Here is a 24,984-nt window from a genome sequence, read left to right as displayed (position 1 = left end):
AAATTAAACTAAGCCCTCAAGATTTCTTCTAATGAAATTTCTATATCCAATTTCTGATAATAACCCGTTTGAAAATGTGACTAACTAAGATCTGAAAATGCATATATTTTTAAAGGTATAAAGTGTGATATTCTAAGTTGAGGCAACAATCATCATATACAATACACAAATTTATGAACATGCAAATCTGATGAATTCTGATGTCTTGCATCTTGTGTCTCAGAGGTGAGAGGAGACTTCTGGTTCGAAAAAGCAATGACCATGGCACATTCTCATTAAAAACTTTAGCCATCTCCTGACATTCCGGCATTTCAATAGAGGTGGATTAATCATATCAAGTAGTTCCATTGAATGATGGAGCAAAACTAGTTTATATATTTTGATTTGTGCCGATAAAAATTTGGACAAGCATATGTAGACAATATATTTGATACATGAACACAAGTATTGAAAAATTGAAGCACCTGCATGAAGTTTGGCACAGCTGCATCAGCTTTCTTCATGTAGACAATGTTACATTTTCATCATGCTTGTAAGGCAAAAACTGCAACATACAATATATTAATCATAAGATGTAGAATTAGGTCTTCCTAAACTCAAAGTTCAAATGTGAACAATTCTGTATTCTGTGTTGATCTATGCAACATGATTCAGTCAAAAAATAAGGTTTAAATATACAGACTCAAAAAGAATGGCTGATATTCTTTATTTTTACTTAAGATAAGAACAAACCATGTAGCCTCTACGAAAGAACACGTTATTTGAAACATATGATCCTCCTGAATGCCTCCTAGAAAAGGAGCAATTGCAACCTTTGAAATAACTCATCTCTCTCGGTACAGTTAGTGGCTAGCTTTTAAAAAATTGCTTTGCCATTATCTTTCCTTCCTAAACTCCCACTTCCATTACAAGAAATTGCTTTGTCATCCACCATGCCATTCTAATTCCATCTTGATCAAATCATATAGCAAGTGATACAGATTCTATTTGGTAAAATAATCCCAGTTGAGAATTATCTTACATAAATATAAGATCCATCCTGCAGCTTCACTTCAGGGTGCATGTACATTTTAGGTACAATGCAACCAGGTACCTAAATATCAATAACTTCTCCTGATCCCCACTATGCATATACCCTGCTCTGAGGTTGAAGCAGAGATATTTCCATTCAAACCATAATCACCCAGCCACCTCCTTAATTTGTATGAATGAACTTGTGCAGAAGCATATGAGTAATTTGACAGTATCTTGCATTATACGAATCAGCTTTATCAATTATCTATTGCCTCGTAGAAAAGGACTTGTGGCTGTAGATGGCCCCTTCGGCATGAATCAGTTACCTCATCCCACCCACCCACCACCTGCATTTAGTGTCAAGTTGCAAATAGTCAACAAAACAAAAGTAGGAATAACAATCATTCCCTTTCATTTTCACGTGTACTAATGATGTTACCTTGACAGTCCTGTCATCATACATGACCCATCTTGCATGCTCAAAGCTATAAGCAAAGCAATGATAGTGCTGACCATAATAACAAACCTGCCAATGAAATTTAGCATTACGTAAGCTAACATATAATTTAAAATTATTATCTTGTATCATCCTAGCATTGTAAAATTTCTTATTCAATATGCAACATCCAAACTTGAACTACTTAAAAGTTTACTGTATTGCCAAATCAAATTTTAACAAATCACTAATTTGAAGATTGGTGTTAGTTTGTCAAATGTCAGTCTACCTAACCACAGATTTGGGTTCATACCATTCTTCTAACATGGATTATTTATCTGATAATGATGCCAACCATGCACAGAGACATTTAAACAAACAAATTTGTGAGACAATGTAAATTTTAAAATTCATTTCATAGGTTCTTTTCATAATAGATCAGGAAAACCAGAAAAAAATTAGTCCTTCTATTAAGCTTATATCTTGTATTTGCTTTACCTCGCATTCAAATCGTCACTGGCTTGCTCTTATTATTGTATTTACAGGTTCTTTCTCACATCTAGACACCTGCCTTTCAAACTAATTGAACACATGCAATAGAAAATGAAACATACTGACCAAAAAGCAAGTAAAGGTTGAAATTTCAAATCCATTTACCAGCATTCCCTAAATATTTATGCATAACAATGAAAAATTGAAGGGGATGCTGTGAACTTATGCACACTAATTCCATCAAGGGTCAAAGTTTCCTACTTCACAATGAAGATTGTAGGTGCACTCCTGTTTGAATCGAGATCTAGAATTTAATGATGAATCTGAGATTGCAAAGCCAGGAGAGTGAGGTTGCCTATCAATACCCTTATCACAAGCATTTTGCAAAGTAACACCAATAGCTTGAGTTGGTCTGGAAGCTTCGGATCGATACCCATAAGCAGAATAAGCTTTGGTGGCACCGGTTGATTCGGTAGATTCTAGTGTCTTGGTAGCAGAATGTGTTTCCATAATTAGGGTTATATATAGCAAAGTATTTAAGTTCATAGATCTTTTTGAAATAACCTAATTTTAAAAAAAAATTAATCAGTTCAAATACATGAAGGAAAAAATCTCTAGTTGGTACTCAAATATTAAATGTTCTGTAATTGTGTCGGTATTCCTCCCATCCATGAGCTTTCCAAATCAACTCTTGGTTTGATTAATCACTGACAAGTCAAATGATTACCACCTCAGCCTGGCATATGGATATTAAATTTTGATGGCACGTCTCAAGATAACCCAGGCCCTTTGATTGCTGCCTGTGTCATCCCTGAGTCCTCTGGAAAGGTCTTAAAAGCAGTGGCAAAAAGGCTTCATCCTAGCACTAATAACAAAGCAGACACTGAAGCTCTACTTCTTTGCCCTCAGATGGTTAAAAAATGCAACCTTAGCAACACTATTAACAAAGGTGATTTAATGGTGTGCTTTAGAAATCAGCACTCAACAAATTGGAAAATAGTAAACAAATTGAAAGAGGCTTTGATCATGCTGAATAGCATTTCAAAAATATCATATTCAACATTGTTACAGAGAGGAAAATGCATTGGTAGACTTCTGATCTAAAAAAGGAATCAATCAACAGCATGTATTACCAGTGTTCAATGACAAGGTAGCCAGAGTGACCATCAATAATATGTTGATGATTTCACCCCAAATATCATTAAGCTTGAGCACGGCAACAGAATGTGTGTGTATAATTTCAAGGCACTTACCTGCATTTATTTTCATTCAATTAACAATGTACTCAACGGGAAGTGGTATTCTCACGACTCATGTCCTTTAAGCTGTTTTGTAGAAATGTTTGGCATGTCAAGGAGCCCTCATTACTCGTCTCTACTATGAGGAAGACAGCATATCATGGAGAAATCAATGTCTCAGGATTCAGGAAGGTCCTCTTTATTTTTAAAAAGGCAAGGTAACTTGGATTAGAATAATTATTGGAGGATTTTTGTTTCCTGAAAGATAAATAAGGCAAAACTTTGTTACTTTGCTCTTTTAGATCATATTGCAACAAATAAATAAGGCAGATTTGTTGCACTCTTCTTTTGTTCCATATTGCAACAATCTAAATATTTAAAATTTATACAAACAAAATCCATGTTAAAAAAAAAATATTATCGATCAAGCTGTACAATATATTCAATGAAGAAAGTGGGAAAAGTTTTGTTTTTAATCGCTTATCTCTCACACTACTCCCCACCTCTACAACACTTCAGGACATTGCAACACTTCCGACCCAGCTTTCACAGCTGCATCTTCAGCATTGTGCATCAATTTCACAGAGAACCATGTCACTTTTGCGGGTTTTCCCATCACCTTTTCTTTTAGTGTTTCTGCTAGTTTGTCAAAAAGATTGTTGATTAACAATCTCTTTTTGCCGATCAAGTGCCAAGTAAATTGCAAAAGAAAAGCGTTGTAAGATGACCAAAAATTCCCAATTTGGGGGAGAATAAATCGCTGCAATTGCCACCTCCCGATTAGTCATGTATAATCAACATTTTTTGCCATATTTTGATTCTATATTATTAATATATATTGATAGTCAATAATAATTTAGATTTTGAGACTATTTTATAATATTAATTATAAACTTTAGGGGTTTGCTGCTTAAGTTCCAGGTTAAAGGGTCATCTATAATAGTGCATAATAGTTATTTTAAAATTAGTGTACAATATTAATTATAGATTCAACCCTCGTCACTCCTCCCCTTCCTCTGTTTAGGGTTTTTTAGAGGTTACTAAAGAGACAAAATTACAAATATTTTCCACGCTGATTCCACATTGACTTCACTTCTGTCCTGGAATCAACCCTATTTTTTAGTCATTAGTACATTTTGTGAGTTTTTGCCGGGCTTCATAGGTTTTTGGAATTATTTTTAACAAAAATATATTACTTTTTTTTGGGGGATTATAATATGATTTTAATGCGCTTCAAATGTATAAAGATCATTGAAAACCAGTACAATGATTGGTCTATGATTTTTCTAGGGAAAAAGTCACTTGGCTGTACGATTCAGGATTAATCAAGTGTAGTTGGGATAATTTGAAGATCTCTGCTTCTACAAACTCTTGACGACTGAGACACACAAAAGCAATGGATGACATTGACAAGAAATCTAAGAGCTCAATGAAATGATGCATGAGTGTGTGGTGTTGTAAATACATAACTCATAATGAAGCAGAAGAAAACTCTATCCATAATGGAAGTGTTTTGAATGTCACTGTTAACGAAACAGTAAAAAACCAAGTTACCAATTTGGATGCGGATTCCAGAAGCGGATACAAGATGCAGCAATTTTTTTTTTTGGATGTGGATGCGGGAGGAAACGTGTGTGTGTGTGTGTGTGTGTCTATATATATATATATGCAAAGCAATGCAAGAAATATACAAAAACAGAACATTTGATAGTATGACTATGAATATATGATACTTAACCCTTTATCAAAATTTAAGATATTTCAAAATTCATATGATATATGAATATCAATATGTGCTTGTCCAACATTAGCATTGTCTTAGACAATAAGTTCAAATAGGTCATGTTCAAGATTCCAACAAAACAAAAACATAGTTAATGATTGAAGATTCAATCAATCAGAGTGACTCTAAATCATAGGGATTCACAAGAAAATCCACATTCTCATCATCATCTCCAACTGCTGAAAGATCATTTGAACCAAACATGGTTCCACTTATGCTAGATGCACCATGTGCCACACTATCATCATCACCGTCTCCAATTATAATAAGATCATGAAGTGTTGCATCCAAATCTGCACACTCAAGGGCTACATCCCAAAGTGTTGTTGCCCCTTCCTTGTAATGATCATTCTTACGTGACAAAAGACACAAGTTGGTGTGGACAAAGACCAAGTCCTCAACTTTCTTGGAGCCCAACTGGTTGCGCTTCACTAAATGGATAAAGGAGTATGTACTCCAATTCCTTTCAGCAGCAGAAGAACTACAACCTAGATAGTTGTCACAAAATATACAAATGAAAAGCAAATTAATTTTAAAGAATGTGTGAAACACTAAATTCTAGAATGCAAGTGTAAACATAAAAGCTTAAAACAAATTTACAAAACAAAATAAAAAACTTACTTGTGATAGGACTTTGATTGCAAGAGGTTGAAGATGCTTGAAAGGTTGACCATACATGTACCACCATGTGATAGCTCCCATTCTATTTTGGTCCTTTAGTGCAAATGGAGAATGCTTTAACCCCGAAGCAAACAACCCAAATTCTTCCCTCATTTTTTCATGCATTTCTTCTAGTGGGAAGAGTCTTGTAAGAGCTTTGTGGCACCCCTCAAAAACCTCCTCATCCACAAATGGTGCAACTCTAACTGGCATACCAACTACCTCCTCACTATAGTACCTAGGAGATAAGGCATATGCAAGGAGGTGCAATGGGGTAGTCATCTTATTCCAGCGATGGTGGATAATTGCTTGCACTTGTTTGCATAAGGCTTCGCATTGTGTGGGATCACTCTCATGTGCTTGTATAGAATGTTTTACCTTCTCAACCATGATGTTCATGCCATCATACACATCCCCCAAGCAAGGTGTATCTATATCAGCAAAACGGAGCATAGTCATGATGGACTCGATGAAATCCAATACATATGCCACACAAGCCCACCAACTCTCACTCAAGATCAAATCCCTAATCCTTTGTGCCCTTTTTGAATTTGAGATCTTCCATACACCCCATTGATTACCGATGACCATTTGGCTTAATGCAACTTTTACCTTGAGGAGTCGTCTCATAACAATTGTATGAGATGCAAAATGGGTCTCAGCAAACTAAGCAAGTTAACAATATGTCAATTGACAATATAATTATAATTTTTAATTTTTAACTAAATTTGTAAATTACAAATCCATGAAACTTAGTAATTTTAAAAAATCAATTTACCTTCAGCAACTCCAACTTGGAGTATGTTCTAAAAATGGATTGTGACATGTGGTGGTTGGTCACAAACATTTGTATGTCCTCCCCCTCTTCGTATATTTTCTTCACCCAATCTACTTCAGTGTCAATCCTCTGTATGATCAAGTTAAGGGAGTGAACAGTGCATGGGGTCCACAAAATATGCTCATACCGACTCTCAACTAAAGCACCCGCACCCTTGCAATTTTTGGCATTGTTTGTGACCACCTGTACCACATTCTCACTATCCACCATCTCAATGGCCTTGATGAGAATTCTAGAAATGAATTTGGAATCCTTCACTTGCCCCTCACAATCAATAGCCTTCAAAAACATTGCCCCTTTGAGGGAAACTGCAATCACATTAATCAATGGCAATATCCTTCCAACCATCTGACACAATAGTTATTTCCATGATTTTTTGATTGGTTGAAGGTCTTTCTCTATATGTATCTTCTCTTGTTGCAATAGAGTCATACGCACCTTTCATACCCTGGGCTTGTGTAGTCAGCTGGTGATTCTTTGATTGCTGCCCCCAGTTCCTTCCAATATGGCAATCTCACCAAGTTGAAAGGAGGCCCATTCGCATAGAGGCAATATGCAATAGCTTCATCAGCACGGTCTCTTGCCTCCAATTTAAATGCGGTGTGCAATGGGCCTCTTTTGTGGGTTGAAATACCCACTTCTTCCTCGTCCTCTCCTGGCACAGGTACTTCCATGAATGGGTGTCGGGAGGATGCAATTGATTCAATGGGTGCATGCAGCTTGCTCTTTGAGGAAGGACCTTGTTAGTAGCTTTTTTTTTATCTATTGATCAATGCATCAGCAGCTTCTTGTTCTCTTACAAATGAAAGTATTTTTGCACTAGTCATCCTAGTACCATTTTTGCCTTTGCACATTCCAAATCCTTTGCCAGCAAGGCACATAAAATGAAGCTTCACTCGGGAATATGAGCTATTGAAAGGTTTTCCTTTGTAACTTTGACAATAAATGCACTTCCAATAGTATGAGCCACCTCTTGAAACCTGTGATATCCATGTTGTATGTCTCCACAAAGGAGAACCTATATCAATTTTGAAATTATCAATCCCTTCCCCTCCTTGCCCCCCCACTGAACTTTGACTAGCACTACCACAAGTATCCATTCTTGCCTAGTTTTTTGCAACCTATTCTATAAGAAAATAAATAAATTTTAATTAGGCGCTAACAACTATGCACATCATGCATACAAGTGGAAAGAAGTAAGAAAAAACTACTAAAATAGATACCCAAAGTTGCTTCTACATATCTTTCAAAAGAAAACTTGAAAAAAATCATCAAAAACTCTAAAAAATTCATCAAATTACTCAAGAATGGGATTGATCACTTACCTTGAATGATTTAAACTCCTTTGAGAAAGCTATCTCTCCCTCTTTGATCGACCCTCTTCGAAAATGCTGAGCTTGGCTTCACAATGACAATGAAAACTAGAGACCAAATGCGAAGTGGTTGTAGGTGCAAACAAAGTTCCAAAATGAGTTGTGAATGCTTCAATATTCACCTTTAGGATCTTTTTAGGGTTTCATAGCAAAAAAACCTAAAAACGCAATTACAGCACATGTTTATTGGGAAACTTAAGAGTTTTAAAACATTTTAAAATGTTTTTTATCCACTTTTCAGGCAGTTGGGACCGTGGATGCTCTCGAATGCGTCCAGAAGCCCTGCGGATGCTGGCCGGAAGCCAGCCGCAGGCTCTCGGATGTGTCTGGAAGCTAGAGTCCGAGAGCCTACAACTGGCTTCTGGCCAGCACCCGCAAGGCTTCTAGAAGCATCCCACATCTGTCCGCATCCGATGCGGAAGCCTCTACATTTCCATATGAATCGGTATCCTAGGTAAAAAAGTACTATGGCTAGATAATCAGCTTGGGATTAAAGACTATTTTGTGATTCTATTTAGCGTTAGGCTTGCAAATGTTTATCCACGGATCTCTTTTGTTAATTAAAGTTGAATAGAATATCTGAAAATTGGAGGTATTTAGTTTGTAACAATTCGCTTGTAAACTTCCAATCTTTTCCAATGGTGTAATATTTATTGAAAACGGTTGTGATTTGTGAATTCATAAAGTCGATGCATTTTCAATACTAAGCAAGTGCTCAAATCAAGAAAAGTTGGTAATCCCAAAAAAGAGTTTGTTGACCCCTTAGGGTTGGTGGCCTTTGATTCGCAGTTTTGTTTGTCATGCAAGATTAGGACGATCAATCCTAGCAGCGTTTCTCACCATGATTTTTCCCATCCTGGATTTCAACATATGTTTTGTGTATTCGCTTCATCGTGTAGTTGCATTTCTTTCAGTTTCAGTTTCATGTTTTGTTTCATCAAAAGTTTAAATTGATTAAGGATCAAAAATATGATGAATTTGATAAATTCAAAGGCAAGAAAGATATCCACAATGACATCCTCCTACAAGAAGAGTGACAAGACATAGGTTTTATCCTTTTTATGGTTATTGCAACTTCTGTGCAATTACTTTGGTCATAAAACAATTGATTGCAGATGTGTCAAGAAGGAAAACAAATATTGTTAATCAAAATCTATTTTAATTTTTAAAAGATTTCAGAATTATCTATTTTAATGTCAAAATATTGGTACAAATTTCATCCATGAAATTTGAATTTCAACGAATTTTTACCCTTTCCAAACTTCATCTGAATTTTATGACCTTTTTATTCTAAAATACTATTGAGTTATTTAGTTTAATTATTTAGCAAAGTCAAACTATTTTGTCAATTTTGTGGATATATTACTTTATATAAAAGATTATATAAGGCAAATTTAATTTTGACTTCTTTTCTAATTTTACCTTTGCCGAATTTCATCCAAATTTTACAATTGTTGAACTCGAATTCAAACTCGAACCTTGTGACATAGATTAACATGTTACTGACAAACACTGAACTAAAGGAAGTCAACATCCAGTACACCAAAGATCGGGTTGTCTTCAGGGGTACTTGATGTCATCAAACAAACAGTTATATTCATTCTTCAATTCAATCAACTGAACAGAATACCTTAAGATTGGAGGTATTCAGTTTGTAACAGTTTGCCTGTAAACTTCCAATGATGTGAACTTGTAAAGCGCAATGTTTATGGAAAAGAATTGTGATATTGTATATTCTTAACGTGGGTGTTTTTTGAATACTAAATGGGTGCTCAAATCAGGAAGCGCGGTCCTCTTTAAATAGGGGCTTGGTGACTCCTTAGGGTTGGTGTCCTTTAACATTGTATTCAGTTTTATTTGTGTACTATATTAGGGCAATAGTTTCTAGCAGCATTTCCCACCTTACTTTTTCCCATCTTCTGTTTCCATGTTTTTTGGTTTTTTTGGCTTCATTGTTGGGTTTCATTCTTTTCAGTTTCAGTTTCAAGTTTTATCAAGTTCATCATAATTTAAATTTGTTGAGTATCAGTGACCAGTGAACAAGAACAATAACTTCTAGACCTCTTTAAGTCTATCTTTCCATCTAGGACTCAAGCGCATGTAGATGATAAGCTTCAAGTAAAAAAAATTGCAAGAAGATTGGAGGAATGGCAGACCAGAGTTTCAAGCTGCTATATCATTTATGGATTACATTGAAGCATAGACACTGTACTAGAGGTATTGCACAACACTATGATTTGCCGAAAAAGGTTGGGAAGCTAACTCTTCCTTACTTTGATGGCTTGGGGAAGATTTCAGCTAGAGCTTTGGTCCAAAAGTAGAATTCCTTACTTTGATAGCTCAGTGAAGATTTCAGCTAGAGCTTGGGTCCAAAAGTAGAAATGTATTTCCAGTGCAATCCTATAAAAAAAGAAGAAATCAAGTATGCGGTAATACACCTGGATTGTATTGCTCATGATTGGTGGCACCAAGGGATGATTACCATGAGTTCGTAGACACAACCAAAGTGGGCAGCAGGGTGTTTTATCATGCCTACAATCACAAATTAGCAAAAGAACAACTACCATCCACATATGCAGAAATTATTAACAAAGCATAGCAAGGTGTTTGGAAGTATTCCTCAAAAAGTGCCACCTAAGAGGCATAGAGCATGTCATAGGCTGGAGGGTGCCAAACAAGTGATTACTATGCCTTATAGACACTCTAAGAGACATCAGGATGAAATAACGAATGCCATAAATAGTTATTAGAAATGGCACACATTAGACCCAACAGGAGTTCCTTTGCATCAGCATAAGCTTTAGTTAAGAAATGGATGGGACAAAGTGAATGTGCTTTGATTATGTAGGAACTCAAAACAATAGGTTTTGTTGGACTATAAGAATAGGCTAGATTCTATGATAAAGGTCAACAATCAGTCTGAGCCAATGAACGGAATGAACCTAATATGATTGTTGTTCCCTGCACTTCAGGGTCTGCAATACCTAGGTGGGTCTACCTCGATTGGATTATAGCAAATTGGTCATATTATATGGATACAATTTTGACCTTCTAAGTAATCTATGAGATGTCTAACCTAAAGTAAAAATATGAAAAATAAATTGTAAGGTATTTAGATGAGATCAAAGTCATCTTACTATTGGGTATGGAGTCAAATGATGCTTATGCCAGATGTATGTATCACTTTACCAGACAACTTTTAAATCCACACCTAGTATGAATCTGTCAATTATCTCCTTCTTGCTATTCAAATACTTAGCTACTATTTTTGTGATCAAATGACCATATCTTTCCTTGAAAGAATTATCCAAGAACCCACACAAAGAGAATGAATTTTTTTAATTAACTTGATTCACCCTTGATGAACAAAGTAATGTAAATAAAGAAAGGAATTGAATACAAGATACTTGAGACAATTTTGGCTATTTTAACCATACAGCAAGTGAAACAAAGCTCAAAACATACACTAATAATGATTGCAAGACTAAGGATTTTGTATTACTGAGACAAAGTATTATAGAGATTACAATTCTTTTGATGAAATGACAACACCTAATTACATTATTTGTTTAGCAACAACTTTCAACTTCTTAACAGAAACAAATTAACAGCTCCCAAGTGTTCAACATAATCATGATCTTTGTAAGCATCTATATTGGTAAGGGAGCTCCTTTGCCAGCAAGTCTCTCCATTGTTCCAAAGGAACCAGTGAACCCTCATCACCATGCAGAATAGTTGTGAACTTCTGTGTCTCTTTTGTCAAGGCTATCCACATTTTCCACAAGCTCTTCCTAGAATTCTTGATGTTTCTTGAGCAACCTTTTTACTTGCAGCTGCCTGCTTGGCTACTTAAGCTGATTGCCTGTCTAACTGAGCTGTGAATACTTGTCTGCATTTAGTGCCAGTTGTTAAACCATATGTCATCTCATCTTTTAATTCTCAATGGAGCTCATCATATTTGGCAACATTTATAATTGAGGATCTACAGAAAGAAGATAATGTGGCTGACATTTTATTAGACTCCTAAGATCAGCACTGGGTATATTTTCTAAAGTTGTACATTGAAACTGATTTCAATTAATTAGAAATTCCTCTGCCATTATAAATAGAAAAGGAATTTTTGTGTTGAGACGTGCTGAAGATACATGATTTAATATGTGTTTATCATGGAAAGAGGGAGACATGCGTACAAAATAGAATCTGTGTACTATATTTGAAGGCTAATGTGAAGACAGTCTGTATTTCTGCAACAGTTTTTATGACGAATTAATGAAATCAACAATGCTATTCAGGCTGTATATATTTGGAGTGAAATGATATTATTTGTTGGGGCAGTTATTTCAAAGCAAACTCTGCATTAGCCATTTCTGAGTGTTTTTCTCTGTGTGTGGTAACCTGTGACTGTCAGCCATGTAAAGTGAGATAATTGGATGCGTGATTTATTTCTGAAATATTGCATGGAATGAAAAGCAGTTTTCTGGAAGCATGGAAGTTATAGCTGTTTAAAAAACATAGTGGTCTTCTTCAGTTGTCATGTACATTCAATGTGAAGACGTCTTTAAATTGATATTACAAGTAAGCAGCGTTAAACACTAGTTATTGGTTCAAAAGAACTATTTTTTTAAGGAGGGATTGTTACAAGTGTGGTTGTCGTTGCACCAAAAGATCGACCTGTCAATGCCAAATACAACCACTAAACTTAAAGAAAATCCAAAGGAAGCAGTTAATCCCTTGTCACAAATCCTGAGAAGAGCACTGACCATTTTGCCAACAATCTCCCCATCAATATTAACTGAGGAGATTCAAACCTGTGACCAAGCTCTGATACCTTTTGTTACGAGAGCCGTTGCCGAATTGCCGTTGCACCAAAAGATCAACCTGCCAATGTCCTATACAACCACTAGACATATAGAAACCACAGGAGGCAGTTAGTCCCTTGTCACAAATTTCAAGGGGGTGTGCTATCCATTTTACCAACAGGTTTGATTGAAATGTTGGTACGAAGAAGAATGAACTCAAGTCTTTATCAGGTGTGTAATATAAAACAAGCATAAGGTAGTGAAAAAAAAATTGGCAAAAAACATATGTTTGTGAGAGAATATGTCATGCTTGAGAGAACATGTCTATATTGTGAGCAGCATCAATGAATTCTTCAGCTGTTGAGCAGCAAGTGTGATGAACTATTTATGAAGACTGATGTGTTTAGATACAAGTAGCCGATCCTGGTATATTTGCAATCTTAAGTATAAAATAATTCCAAGCACCCAACGCAAACAACATGTTGAATATTTCAGATTCGCAGCCTCTAACAGTGCAACTGAAAATCAGATAAATGCACATTAAATTAAAAACACTACTCTTTGGAGGCTGAAACAGCCAACGCGTGCCCAGATTCCTGCAGCTCTTGATACCTATCTGGAATCCTGCCTGAATCCGGGCAGAATCAGAATCCCAATCATACCAGAATCAGGATCCGTGGCATATCAAAGAGATCCAGTAGCGTAGATTGTTTTTAAACACTCAATAGAAATAGTTTTGTACTCGCCATACATGCTTTATTTCACAAACATCAATTTTTGCATTTATTGTTCCCATTTTATCATCCTTGATTGGTTTAAACTTTTGACATTATCATTTCATTAATGGCAATGAAATTATCAAATTTACACTAAATGACTACCAAAAGTTAGATCTATAATTTATTGCACTCTAATCAAGGTCACTAAATGCTGACTTCAAGGTTAACTGGCAAGAAAAGGGAAAAGTAAAGGTTATTTAGACAGAGAGCAGTAGTGCAGATATAGATATAATGGGCAACTACTTTAACATTTCAATCATATCAGAAACAGAAGATATATTGTGAAGGGCAATATCTAAAATTTCTTGTGAGCTACTAATCAAAGAACTTGCCATAAATTCTCATGTACCAATCTAGTCAAATAGATCTATAACTTACGCAATTTGCAATAAATTTGCATTAGGGTGTAAGCTTATCATCGAAAGGGATAAAGAAGATTATAAACCCTAAATATATACGTACCACAGATACCAGACGATGTGTGTAGCCTTCATCCAATCCCCTATAAATAACACCAACATCTATTTCTGTCGTAATAGCATCTAAAGTGGCTGATATGTCCTCAATATTTTCACAATTATTTTGCCAACCTAAAACTGACAGAACATTCATGGATATTAAGCTTGTATCCTAAATTGTATAGAACATATAGAAAAGAAATCTGAACACTTGCATTGAAAACAAGCACTCACAAATGCAATGAGACATCTATCAAGAATGTTGTGAATTACCAGTTGTAAACACACGTGGTGCACCACAAAGAATATGGTGGATGTAATTTAACCGTCCACAACCACCAGTCTCGGCATCACATGCTAATTGATGATTCATCTCCACCAACTTTAGAAGTTCATCAAGGGAGCTCTCTATGGACATGATCTGAAGCAAGTTGGTATTATAAATATCATGCTTCTAATGAAAGGAATATCCTTGCACAACACCAAATTGATGGCATATATATGTATCTCACCAACATTGCCACTTCAGTAAAACCTGAACATGAAGAGTTGGAATAACGGAATTTATGACTCACCTTCATTGTTCGGAGTGCACTGGCATTGATGTTATGAAAGAATGAAGTGTATTTTAAGTTCCGCGACTCTAGGCCACAATTCTTGCAATTCATCTGTTCAGAAATGTCAAGACCAAACAGCCTATGAGCAATACAAGTTTGGTTTTGGCAATCCCATGATCCAACATTGCCACTTCCATCTGACTCTGAATCTGAAGTTGTGCCATTTGATGTAAATGCGCGATGCATGCAGTCAAAAATGACACCCAGTACTTCGGATGCATCATTCATCTGTGCCTGAGACAGTAACAATACTCAGAAAAAGCTAGATAAATGTTGAACATCAGAAAAGGGTTGCATGGTGAATTCTTAATCTGTATTTGAAGCTGAAAAAGAGAATTGAAATCAATAAATAGTTACATTAAAAATCAGCATTCCTGTTTCTATTTCTATATCAGACAGTAAGTACAACTACTTCGTTATAGTTAGAACATTCACAACCCTTACAATCATAAGCATAAGATTATATAAAACTTTAAAGTATTGCAGTTGAGCACATTCTGATTATTACCTGCTGAAAGAAATTACTCTCAGGATAAAGTGTGCTGAGAGCAATTCTCAAAGAAGTAGGTGCAACAGTTTCATGGGTTGCTTCACTGGTCACTGAGCTTAAAGCAAGAAAAATACTGTGGAGTGCACAGACAACACAAGGATCGCCCACATGGACATGCAGGGATTTTGACAGTGCAAGAAACTCCTCCCGAAATCTCCGTAAATGCCATAGTGACTATACATTCAACATTCTCAATTTCAGACAAATATTGAACAAACAGCCAAAAAGAATGTTCGTTTACAGAAGAACAACCTCTAAAACTGCAACATGCTAAATGATTTTAAATATCTGGTACATTGCAAAATAAGTATTTTTAAGTCATGAAAGATCAAAATGGCCTTAATAACTACCTGTATGATAACATTTAAGAAGCAGTTGTACTCGCCAACTTCATTCTGTAGTCCTTTCCCCAAAGTCTCCACTTCAGTCACTACTTTTAGAGGCAAAACACTTGAGGTTTGTACAATGCCATCTGTTATAAGACATCCACCTTCAGTTTTGGTAGCTTCATGTAAACTCAAAGAACTGTGCTTGGCATTATAGGCATCTGCAATGTAAAAAACAAGATTTTAGATCTTAATAGACAACAATTTAACATCAATAAATTTATGCTTCCACTAGCACCCCTCAAAAAAATCAGTATGAAGAGCAACCAAACGGTAGGCTTGTGTTCAAATTTATAGTTAGCATGAAGCATTTCTGATGCCTAAAGATGCAGCCCATTAAGACACAAGTTGCAACACAATATTATATCTTCGTGTTGCGGAAGATATAGTTTGATTGACACTGATCTATCCAGGTGCATGCCAAGAAAATCTATTCCAGGGAAAACCAGCAGATGAAACTCATCAAGATGCATGGGTGATGAGATACTTCACATTATAGGAAGAATACTGCTTGCATAAATAAAGCTACAGAATCTCTAAACATTGATTGAGGGCTTCAAACTTCCAATAAAAAAAAACAAAGTTACCACATTCGCTACTAGAAGGCAAAATTTAAAATTCGATTCCTCAAAATTCTTAATCGGTTCAAATTCGCTTCACATTCACATTTTTGCTGGCAAATTCCCTGTGGGTTCTGCATTTCAAACCCTGGTCGAATTTGAAAGAATTTGGTGCAAATTTGGCAGAGGAAAACAAGCCCGGGCAGAATTTGGTGCGACTTCCAAGCGAATCTGGGAAAATGCCAAAAACATATTGACTATCCAACATTTTTTTTTTAAAAGTATTTTTGGGCTAATTTCAACCTAAAAGTCTTTAATAAGGTGTATGCAGTGTTAAAAAACCATCATTTTGGGTGTTCGAAGAGGTTTGTTTGCAGGCTGTCCCCATTGTGATTTACTTTTTCAGCAGTGTGACTGTGCAGCACAAAGAAGGTCGCTGCCCTAGTTTCCAGCGAAAGTGAGGTTCAAACCTGATATGGTGGTATATTTTGACATTTTGTCATGGCATTCGAATAAAATCATTAATATATATATTGGTTGAATTTGCTAAATTGCTTTAGATAGCATAGTGGTGTATGAACTGGCTTGCTGCAGCATATATAGTCTTTTAATTGATTTTTTTAAAATCTTGTACGGTCGAACCCAAAATGAACCTGAACCCAGCCCAAAAAAATTTTGATCGAATTTCGAACCCAAATGTTGAAGCTACATCCGAACCGGCAACTTAGAAAAAAAACATAAACCATAATCAAAGAAGCTCACTTTCTATGTGTAAAAGGAGAAGATAACCCATAATCTGCTAAGCTGGCAAACATTTTCCCTATCAAATTGTTGTGAGGTTTTCACACCATTGCAAATGGGGAACCCTTGTTTTTGCTTGACAGTAAGGTAATTTTCACAGGTAGTCCTAGTTTAGTGGCAATTTTCATGTCTCCAAGCCTAAAAGTTGAGTTTGAGCAATTTTAACTCACTGGAGAGTCAAGTCATTCAGGGATACCAGTGAGAACTGAGCCAGGCTACTCAAGGATGTGGAATTGAAAGTCCAGTTGTTAGTGATGAAATGAATGAACCTAAGTGTAAAAGGATGGAGTGAACGATGCAAAGCAAGAAGAGATCAAGTTTTAACCTGAAAAAGAACACTGATGGTAGCATGCCAATTCGTGAAATTTGATTAAGACTGAATTTTTTAGAATCTCCTAAAATCTAAAACCTCCATTATAACTCTTATGAATCTGAAACTGCTCTCAAACATTTTGACCGTATTTTTATAAAACATAAATTAATGTGTAAGAACTTTTAAATGTTATATTTTATATAACTATTCTGCCCTGCTTTATTCGCGCCGAAATTCTGAGCTTGGCCATTGTCTGTGCACCTTATTGTTTTGATTCCACCCTTTTTATTAGTTGCTATGCTAATTTTCTGACCAGCCTTCTAGTTAGCTCTCAATTTCCACTTGCAATTTTACAATTCCACCTAAGTCAGGTCTGATTTGGACACATCTCCCTTCGCTTGGATGCACTCGAAAAGGTTACTCCAACTAAATTTGAGCAACAAAACCCTTCTGCATTCATTTTTCACAAGAATCACACTTGGATCTCTTGCTCTCACATTCTTTAACAAAACTATGTCAAAATCTACAGATAATATCACAGCAATTGAGTCTTCTCTTGCTTGCAATCAGTTCATATCTCAATATCAAGGTGTTCATTGTGTAACGCTTTTCTTCTCTCTTAGCTCTAGTATATATTGTGTGGCAATACTATCTTGTTTTATAAAATCGATAAATGCATTTATCTTCTATTTGTGTTTAATCATTTTATCATTTGATCTCAAGAAATAGGGTTTTTACTCCATTGAGCAGGGTTTGTTTCTATTATGCAATCTATTATATTTATATCCAAATTTTCTATCTAGTTGTCTACGGAGGTAGAAACACCAAAGTCGAGGTTTGACTGAGGCAAACAGGTTCATGGATTATAGAGCTCTTCTAGGACCATGTTGATGAGAGTTTTGTTCCACTACAACATGCAGAATCAAATACTTTATATTTCAACATGAAACACCAACTATTCGATTCTCTCTTGATATAAGGTCATCTCTCATGCTAAGCTTGCAAAGTAAGATCATGAAATGACTTTAAGGTTCCTTCTTAATCGTGGACTTCACTCAGTTTTATGATGTGATATGCTAGTTATCACAAAGGGACTTATGCTATTCATTTTATGGATATCAACTCTTGCACTTCTAAAGATTTGGCTTTACAACGTGCAATGAAAATATAGCTTCTAATTTTCCAAATTTCCCACTCCAACTCCAACTTAAACTTATAACTTCTACTTCTAACTGCAAATGCAAGGAATCATGGATGACTTAGACTCTACTAGATGAAATCTCACCAGTGGATCCACCCACCTAATGCAAGCTTCTACGGAACACTCGACTGGTTTTTCAAATCAACATCTCTCCAATCCCATCAAATGGATGCAAATGCAAACTAAAGATTGAATATCAATTAAAGTTGACTGAATTTAATCATCGACTTACCATGCAAGGCACCCATACCATCGACAAGAGGCTAATGGTCCAAATTTGTTCGAGTCAAACAAGTAAACATCCACAACAACTTCCATTCAACTAAACTAATTCAACATGAAAATATATCTACTCAAAGTGAAAGATTGAAGAAACCATGCAACACTCTACAGCAATAACAAGTAACTCACAATGAAGGGCCAAGATCAATTCAAGATCAAGGGTCAAGATTTCTTACCACAAACCCTAATTAGGGTTGCCAAATTTACAACCAATCACATAAAAGCACCAATTCATGGGCCAATAAGAAAAACAATAATTTAGATAGCCAATGAGAAAAAAAAAAGTCACTTGACATGATGTGATTGCTTGAGCTTGAATTTGAAATTTTTTAATTAGAGTAGACAAACAATTGCCATTTTTCTTAAAGAGGTTTGAGAAGATGTTTGTTAAAATGTTTGAAGTCTTGGCTTGAGAAGGTTTGAGAAGATGTTTGGAGTCTTGGCTTGAGAAGATGTTTATTAGAATTGCAAATATTTCTTAGTCGATTGTTAGCATCTCTTGGCATTTGAGATTTTCTCCATCCTTTGAAATTTCCTCACGGAATTGACCTGAATCACTTCCATCTTCATAAACTTGTGAACTTCATCTTTCTTGATTCTCTTTGAATATGTCCTCATGTAGTTGGATCGACTGCACATTCCTGAATTTGCTGCACATTCCTGAATTTGCTCTTGATTTCAATATGAATTTGCGAGTTGATAGCTTGAACATGAATCTTTCATTCTCACTTGAGCCCTTGGATTTGAGCCATCTTCTTGTAGCATTTTCTTGGTTCTGCTCTGGAAGTTTCAAGCTCAACCTTTGACATCATCTCCATCTTTTGCTTTCCAAAACAAAAAAAAAGCTTCATTAAGTTAGCGAACGAAATCTGAAAATAAATTCACATTAATAATCAACAAAATGGATTTCTCCTATTCAAGACTAAGCCTTTCTATCTTCTTGAAATGATCAGTGTCTCGAGTATTTCTAGATGCTTGGAAGAAAAAGTTCTTGGGTGGAAATCCTAAGGGAATTTCCACGGTGGGAATCCTTTGCTCAAAGAATTTCCACCAAGCATAAAAAATCCCAATATTAATCACTTAGCGCTGAAATTCATTTCTCTAACAATTCCCCAATCTACCTATTTGATTTGTCATTCATCTTAAAGTCTTGCATGGAATCAAAAAAATGGAGAGGTGGAATTCTAAGCATTGGAGGATTCCCTTAGTGGAAATCCTAAGCTCAGAGACTTTCCACTAAATTTACTTAATGCTTCATTTCCTTCCATCCTTCCAAAACTTTGTCATTTCTCATCAATTTTGCTTTAACTCGCCTTCCCTTTACCCCAAATGCTTGCTTGGAATCAATTTGGAATCAAGGGGGAAATTTTGGTTTGAGAGGATTAAGGGCGGTGGGAATCCTAAGCTCAGAGGATTTCCACCAAATATGATTTTCTCAAAAACTTACCCCATTTTGCCACTTAAACTCCCAAAACTTGCCATTCCACACCTTTATGCTAATTATTTCACTTATTTTCAAGTTGCTATGCCTTGGCATGATACTTATTTCACTTATTTCACTCGGAGGATTTCCACCAAATATGACTGCAACAATTATCCTTAAGAAAACTATCATTTTCCCTCTCTTCATCATTTTAACATTGCATTGATCAATTTGCTACCATCATAAGGACCCCTCACACCGTAATAAGATTTCCTAAGGGGAAATCTTGAGATTTTGGGGAGAAATGATAGCTAGTAGGAATCCTTTGAAGATAGGATGTCCACCGAACATTAGAATTTCCTCACAATCCTTCTCCCATGTTACATCCCAATTTTTCACCTAGCTTGAAATATAGCCGTTGAAGTTCGCATGAAGTCAGTTGACAGTTTAATTTGATATAATCTGGCGAAATGGTAAGTTAGTTGGTCGTTATGATTTCAAGTGAAGATGACATGATAGTTGATCGTTAATCACGAATTCATGAAATTAAGATGAAAGGTTAACTATTATGATTATTTATAAATAAATAATTTAATTACTGAGAAATTCCTTGCAGGAAGCATGTCGAAGGGGTGGAAGCATTGTCAGAAAAGAATTAGGCAGGGCATCACCATCACTGGGCAAACGGGTAAAAGACCTAGACAAAATATATCTACAGGACTTGCATGAGTTATTTAATAATTTAATTAAGTTAATTGAGTTTAAATACAAATCGTATCTTAAAGGATTTGAATATATCTTTCATCATATTATTGTAATTAATATTTATAAACATGCATATAATATAAAAATGATTCGGCACCATTAAAATTTAATAAAATGATGTTTATATGAACCTATAAGATTATAATAATGTTCATAATTTAATAACGTTTGGATTATAACTCTATTTTATTATTCCTCGCTTTAAGCTAAACAGCATTTGGTTGGAATCAATTTAATATTTGGTATTTGGAACTATTTTATAATCTTTTCCCTTTTTTATCGTTTCATCTTCTCTTTTATGTTCTTAATCGATCTATTACTTGGGAATCTAAATCGAATTTATGATTGGAATTCGTAAGGTTTATTGTAACGGATGGAAGCCATAGAGTCAGGTTCTTATTATTTATTAATTTAGTGATGTTGCTTATTAGATTTTAATAATTATAAACTTTTTAAAACCTTTTATCTTCCTTATTTCATCTTTCCTTTAGCCAATTAAATAAAGAATCAAGCATGATCTTTTGCAACTGCTGGGTAGCCGTAAGGTTGGCTAAAGCTTATTTATGCATTCCTTGTCGTGTATCAAGAACCATTGCTTTATCATTTACCTTCCATAAGTTAATGGTCCCTACTTCCATTGAACAGAATACTGTGTCTTAGCGCCGAAGTCTGATAACTTTACATTTGTTTTTCATTACTACCAATCACCACTGCATACAGTGCATAGAAGCGAGCTAAAGCCAAGCGAAAGCCTCTCTAATTACAGTGACAATGTGTCACGTAAGAGACGTTTTTCTTTCTTTTCATTTATTTTCCTTTGTGATGCTAAGTCGGCCATACGTATGTTCAACATAAAATTTGATGTTTCCAATAAGAAATGCAAGGTTGTCGTTTTCCCTTATCTGAAAGAGAACATGAACTGTATGAGGGTCAAACGTATCACATACTGATCACTTTTGAATTGTTAATGTTATAGAACATTAGTTGAAGCTGACCGCAGACTTATTTCCAATTTTAAAATATCTTCAAAGAATAAATTGACTGCCTTAGTATTGTTTTAGATAAAGAAATTCATCATTATAATAACCGATCACGTATCTCTCTGCAAGTCTTCTTGAATGATTTATTTTCTTGATAAAGAGGTTTTACAATATGGAATAATATTCATATCTGAAACGAGTCACAAATCAAAGTACCAAGGAATTCACACGCTGAAGAGCCAGTATATTGTGAAGAGGTACAAGATATATTAGTAAAAGTTAATTGTCACCGGCCTGACAGCCTGATTATGGTGAGGAGGTGTAGATGAATCTGTAAAAGAAAATACAAGAATGATACCAGCAAAACTATATGTATAAAATAATAAATTAATGCATTAGCTCATGCATGTTCCACTCAGGAAGAATATTGTCAAATTGTTGAGATCTTTAAAGAGGAAATCTGTAATAATCAAATCAGTATCAGTTATGTCATTTTAATATTTATCATTTAATATGAATTAATTGGTAGCTCATGCACAATCCTGCTATTGTGATCTCCTGTTGCCAAGTCGTATGGTGAGTTAACTACCAGTAAGCCCAGTGGATGGTAAGATGACCCCTGTCAATTCCGAGTAGGGAGGGCCTTTCTCGTTAGAGATTGTGTGGGGATATATTGTGGTCCGAGGTTGGGTGGTTAAGCCCCTGACAATGTTTCACCTCTCTCAAGATGTCGAATGTGCATCAGACAGATAAGCCATGCATTCAATCGTTTATCGAAAAACAGGTATTATCATTTTTATTTAAGAGGTAAGATTAAACTGAAGCATTTCTTTGTTATCATCATTTTACTTTCATATATATGAATAACGAATATAAGTATATTTTCTAATCTTGAGATACTATCACAGTTAAGTAATCAGAGGAAAAGGAATCTGAAGCCCTAATTGAATTGAGAGATGACTGGAACCCTAAATGATACAGTGGTATCGGAAGCCCTAATTGAATCCGTGGTATCGGAAGCCCTAGATGAATCCATGGTAGCAAAAGCCCTAAGTGACATAGCGGTATCAGAAGCCCTAAATGAACCGAAGGTAAATGATGCCCTAATTGATACAGTGGTAAGTGATGCCCTAATTTAAATTATAGTGGTTTGTAGATAATAGTTATCATATGAAATTGTTATAGTGTATTTGTGGACTAACCCGGGTGGTTGCAGAAGCATCCCTAGTTTGATTCGAACTCAGTCTTCCGAGGTATGTGGTTTTTAATGTCAGGAGTAATTCAATTTGATGGTACTTCAAGTAATTAGTTAAGAAATTTTGTTTAACTGATTTCAACAGTATATCTTATTCACATGAACATGAATGATATAACCGTCCTCATACGAAACAAAATAGTAATTGTATTCCTTGAGTATGTGAAATGTTAATTTAGACCCGAGAGAACCAGATGTTACATCCCATCTCCCACGCATGTAGACCTTCCTTACTTAGACTAAAATTCTACCCTCCCACTTGGACTTAGGCTAAGAAAATACCTCAAAAGAACATCAAAACCGTCACACAAACTCCAGACAAATATTACTTCCCAGCAAGCAAAAATTACCCAAACTTGCCCTCGAAACCGGAGAATTGAAAATGTTGCCAACTCAAACCACCTAAGAAAACAACTCCTACTACTAAAGCAAAAAGAGGGGGTCCCCATTTGCAATGGGTCGATGGTGTGCAAACCACAACAATTTGATCATGATAGGTTTTAAATTTTTGACCATACAGACAAAAGCATGGGGTGTAGGCATCCCCATCATGTGCTTGTGTGCAATCCCAAAAGGTTGTTGACTTAAAGGTAAGCACGAGCTCTCTATTTCTGTAATCCGAATATTTGTATTACTCCATTTTTTTGTATTTTTCTCATTAATCTTTCTAGCTTGCCAGAGCACTAGTAAATTGAAGAGCATACAGAAATTTCTAAGAAGGGGGATTGAATCAGTATTTTGAACTTTTAAAATCATGAAACCACATAAAAGGTGAAATAAAATAGAAAGAGCAAACATACGAGGTGAACACCAAATTTCATGTGAAAAACCTTTTCAAGTTAAAAACAATGATACATCAATAGCTTTCATTAATGAAATGGGCATCAATCTAGGTTACATAAGTGAGCACCAACTCACAAAGAGAACCAACCCTATGTGAAGCACCAATTCAAATGCACTGAATCTCCGAACTAAAGTTAAATGTGAATCTCAAAAATCTATGATGACAGGCTTAAAGTGAACAGGTTTGATTTGATCTAAACATAGTTTGCAACAGTGATGAATTGCCTTGTCACAAGCCTACATACTCTCACCAAGCGTCACCAACATGTACGTGAATTTGGTATGTTAAGCTACACTTGGAACAGCAAACACCATGCAAGAAATTATACAACACTCCCTGAAACATTTATTGACTTCTTGTGACACCTACATTATATGTCGTGCCAAGGTGAGGATCATAATAACAAAAGAAAGCAATTTGTAAAAAAGCTCTCCTTCAATCCTTGCTCAATAACAAACTCCACTCAATAATCATTCTAAATATACTCCACTTAGTAATCATTCTTAACATACTCCACTCAAAAACCCTGCTCACTTAATAATCACACCTCCAAAGAATGGACAGTTGAAGAATGTATCATTTACCTCAAACTATTTCTTTAATGTAGAAATGTTACCAGACTGTAAAGCTGGCTCACATAAAAAATTGTTAAATAACAGTTGGTCAAAATCAAGCCATTGCACCCAAAAACACAAGACAAATAAATTTAAAAAAATTGTTTAAAAAAAATCAATCAGTATTTTTTAAGTCATCCAAAACATTGAGTATACACAATGAATGCATATTAAATTTAGCCCCCATTTGTAAAATTGTCATAGTCCATAAATAAGGAAATACAACCTCAAAGATTTTTCAAACCATGTGTTTAAATCAATATTTATTTCATCGCTTGAACATTGATTTGATTTCACAAATTCACTCAAAGCCTGATATACCTCACCATCATCAAATCCTTGCTTTGGTAACATGGCCATCACTAATGGTGAACGTTGAAGAAATACTATCTTGAGATGCACACACAGTTCTAAATGGAATGAACGGAAAGCATTATATTCCAAATTCTCAAACTTTGCTCGAAAAGACAATTTGTGAATTGTAAATTTCCCCCTTTTGGAAAATATTTAACTCCATCTTGCA

General features: G+C 35.4%; 1 protein-coding gene across 4 annotated transcripts in view; it reads right to left on the bottom strand.

The window, feature by feature from the left end:
• Positions 1–355: 355 nt before the first annotated feature.
• The window catches only part of LOC149556303 (uncharacterized), a 70,822-nt gene continuing 46,193 nt past the window's right edge, over positions 356–24,984 (bottom strand). For 2 of the 4 annotated variants that reach the window (XM_089830521.1, XM_089830522.1), the window contains exons 10-16: positions 15,388–15,584; positions 14,996–15,211; positions 14,446–14,721; positions 14,144–14,291; positions 13,875–14,008; positions 1,454–1,540; positions 448–1,361 (exon numbers count right to left, since the gene is read on the bottom strand). In XM_089830521.1, the coding sequence (XP_089686647.1) occupies positions 1,272–1,361; positions 1,454–1,540; positions 13,875–14,008; positions 14,144–14,291; positions 14,446–14,721; positions 14,996–15,211; positions 15,388–15,584 (1,148 nt within the window). In that variant the 3' untranslated portion in view covers positions 448–1,271. Of the gene's footprint in view, positions 1,362–1,453; positions 1,541–13,874; positions 14,009–14,104; positions 14,292–14,445; positions 14,722–14,995; positions 15,212–15,387; positions 15,585–24,984 lie in introns of those variants that run through there. The other 2 variants (XR_016364659.1, XM_089830523.1) reach the window with 2 other exon arrangements.

This window comes from Cupressus sempervirens, chromosome 5, assembly GCF_028749045.1.
Source record: "Cupressus sempervirens isolate cs-2001-9-10 chromosome 5, ASM2874904v1, whole genome shotgun sequence".
Taxonomy (NCBI): Eukaryota; Viridiplantae; Streptophyta; class Pinopsida; order Cupressales; family Cupressaceae; genus Cupressus; species Cupressus sempervirens.
This window is presented reverse-complemented; position numbering and strand designations above follow the sequence as displayed.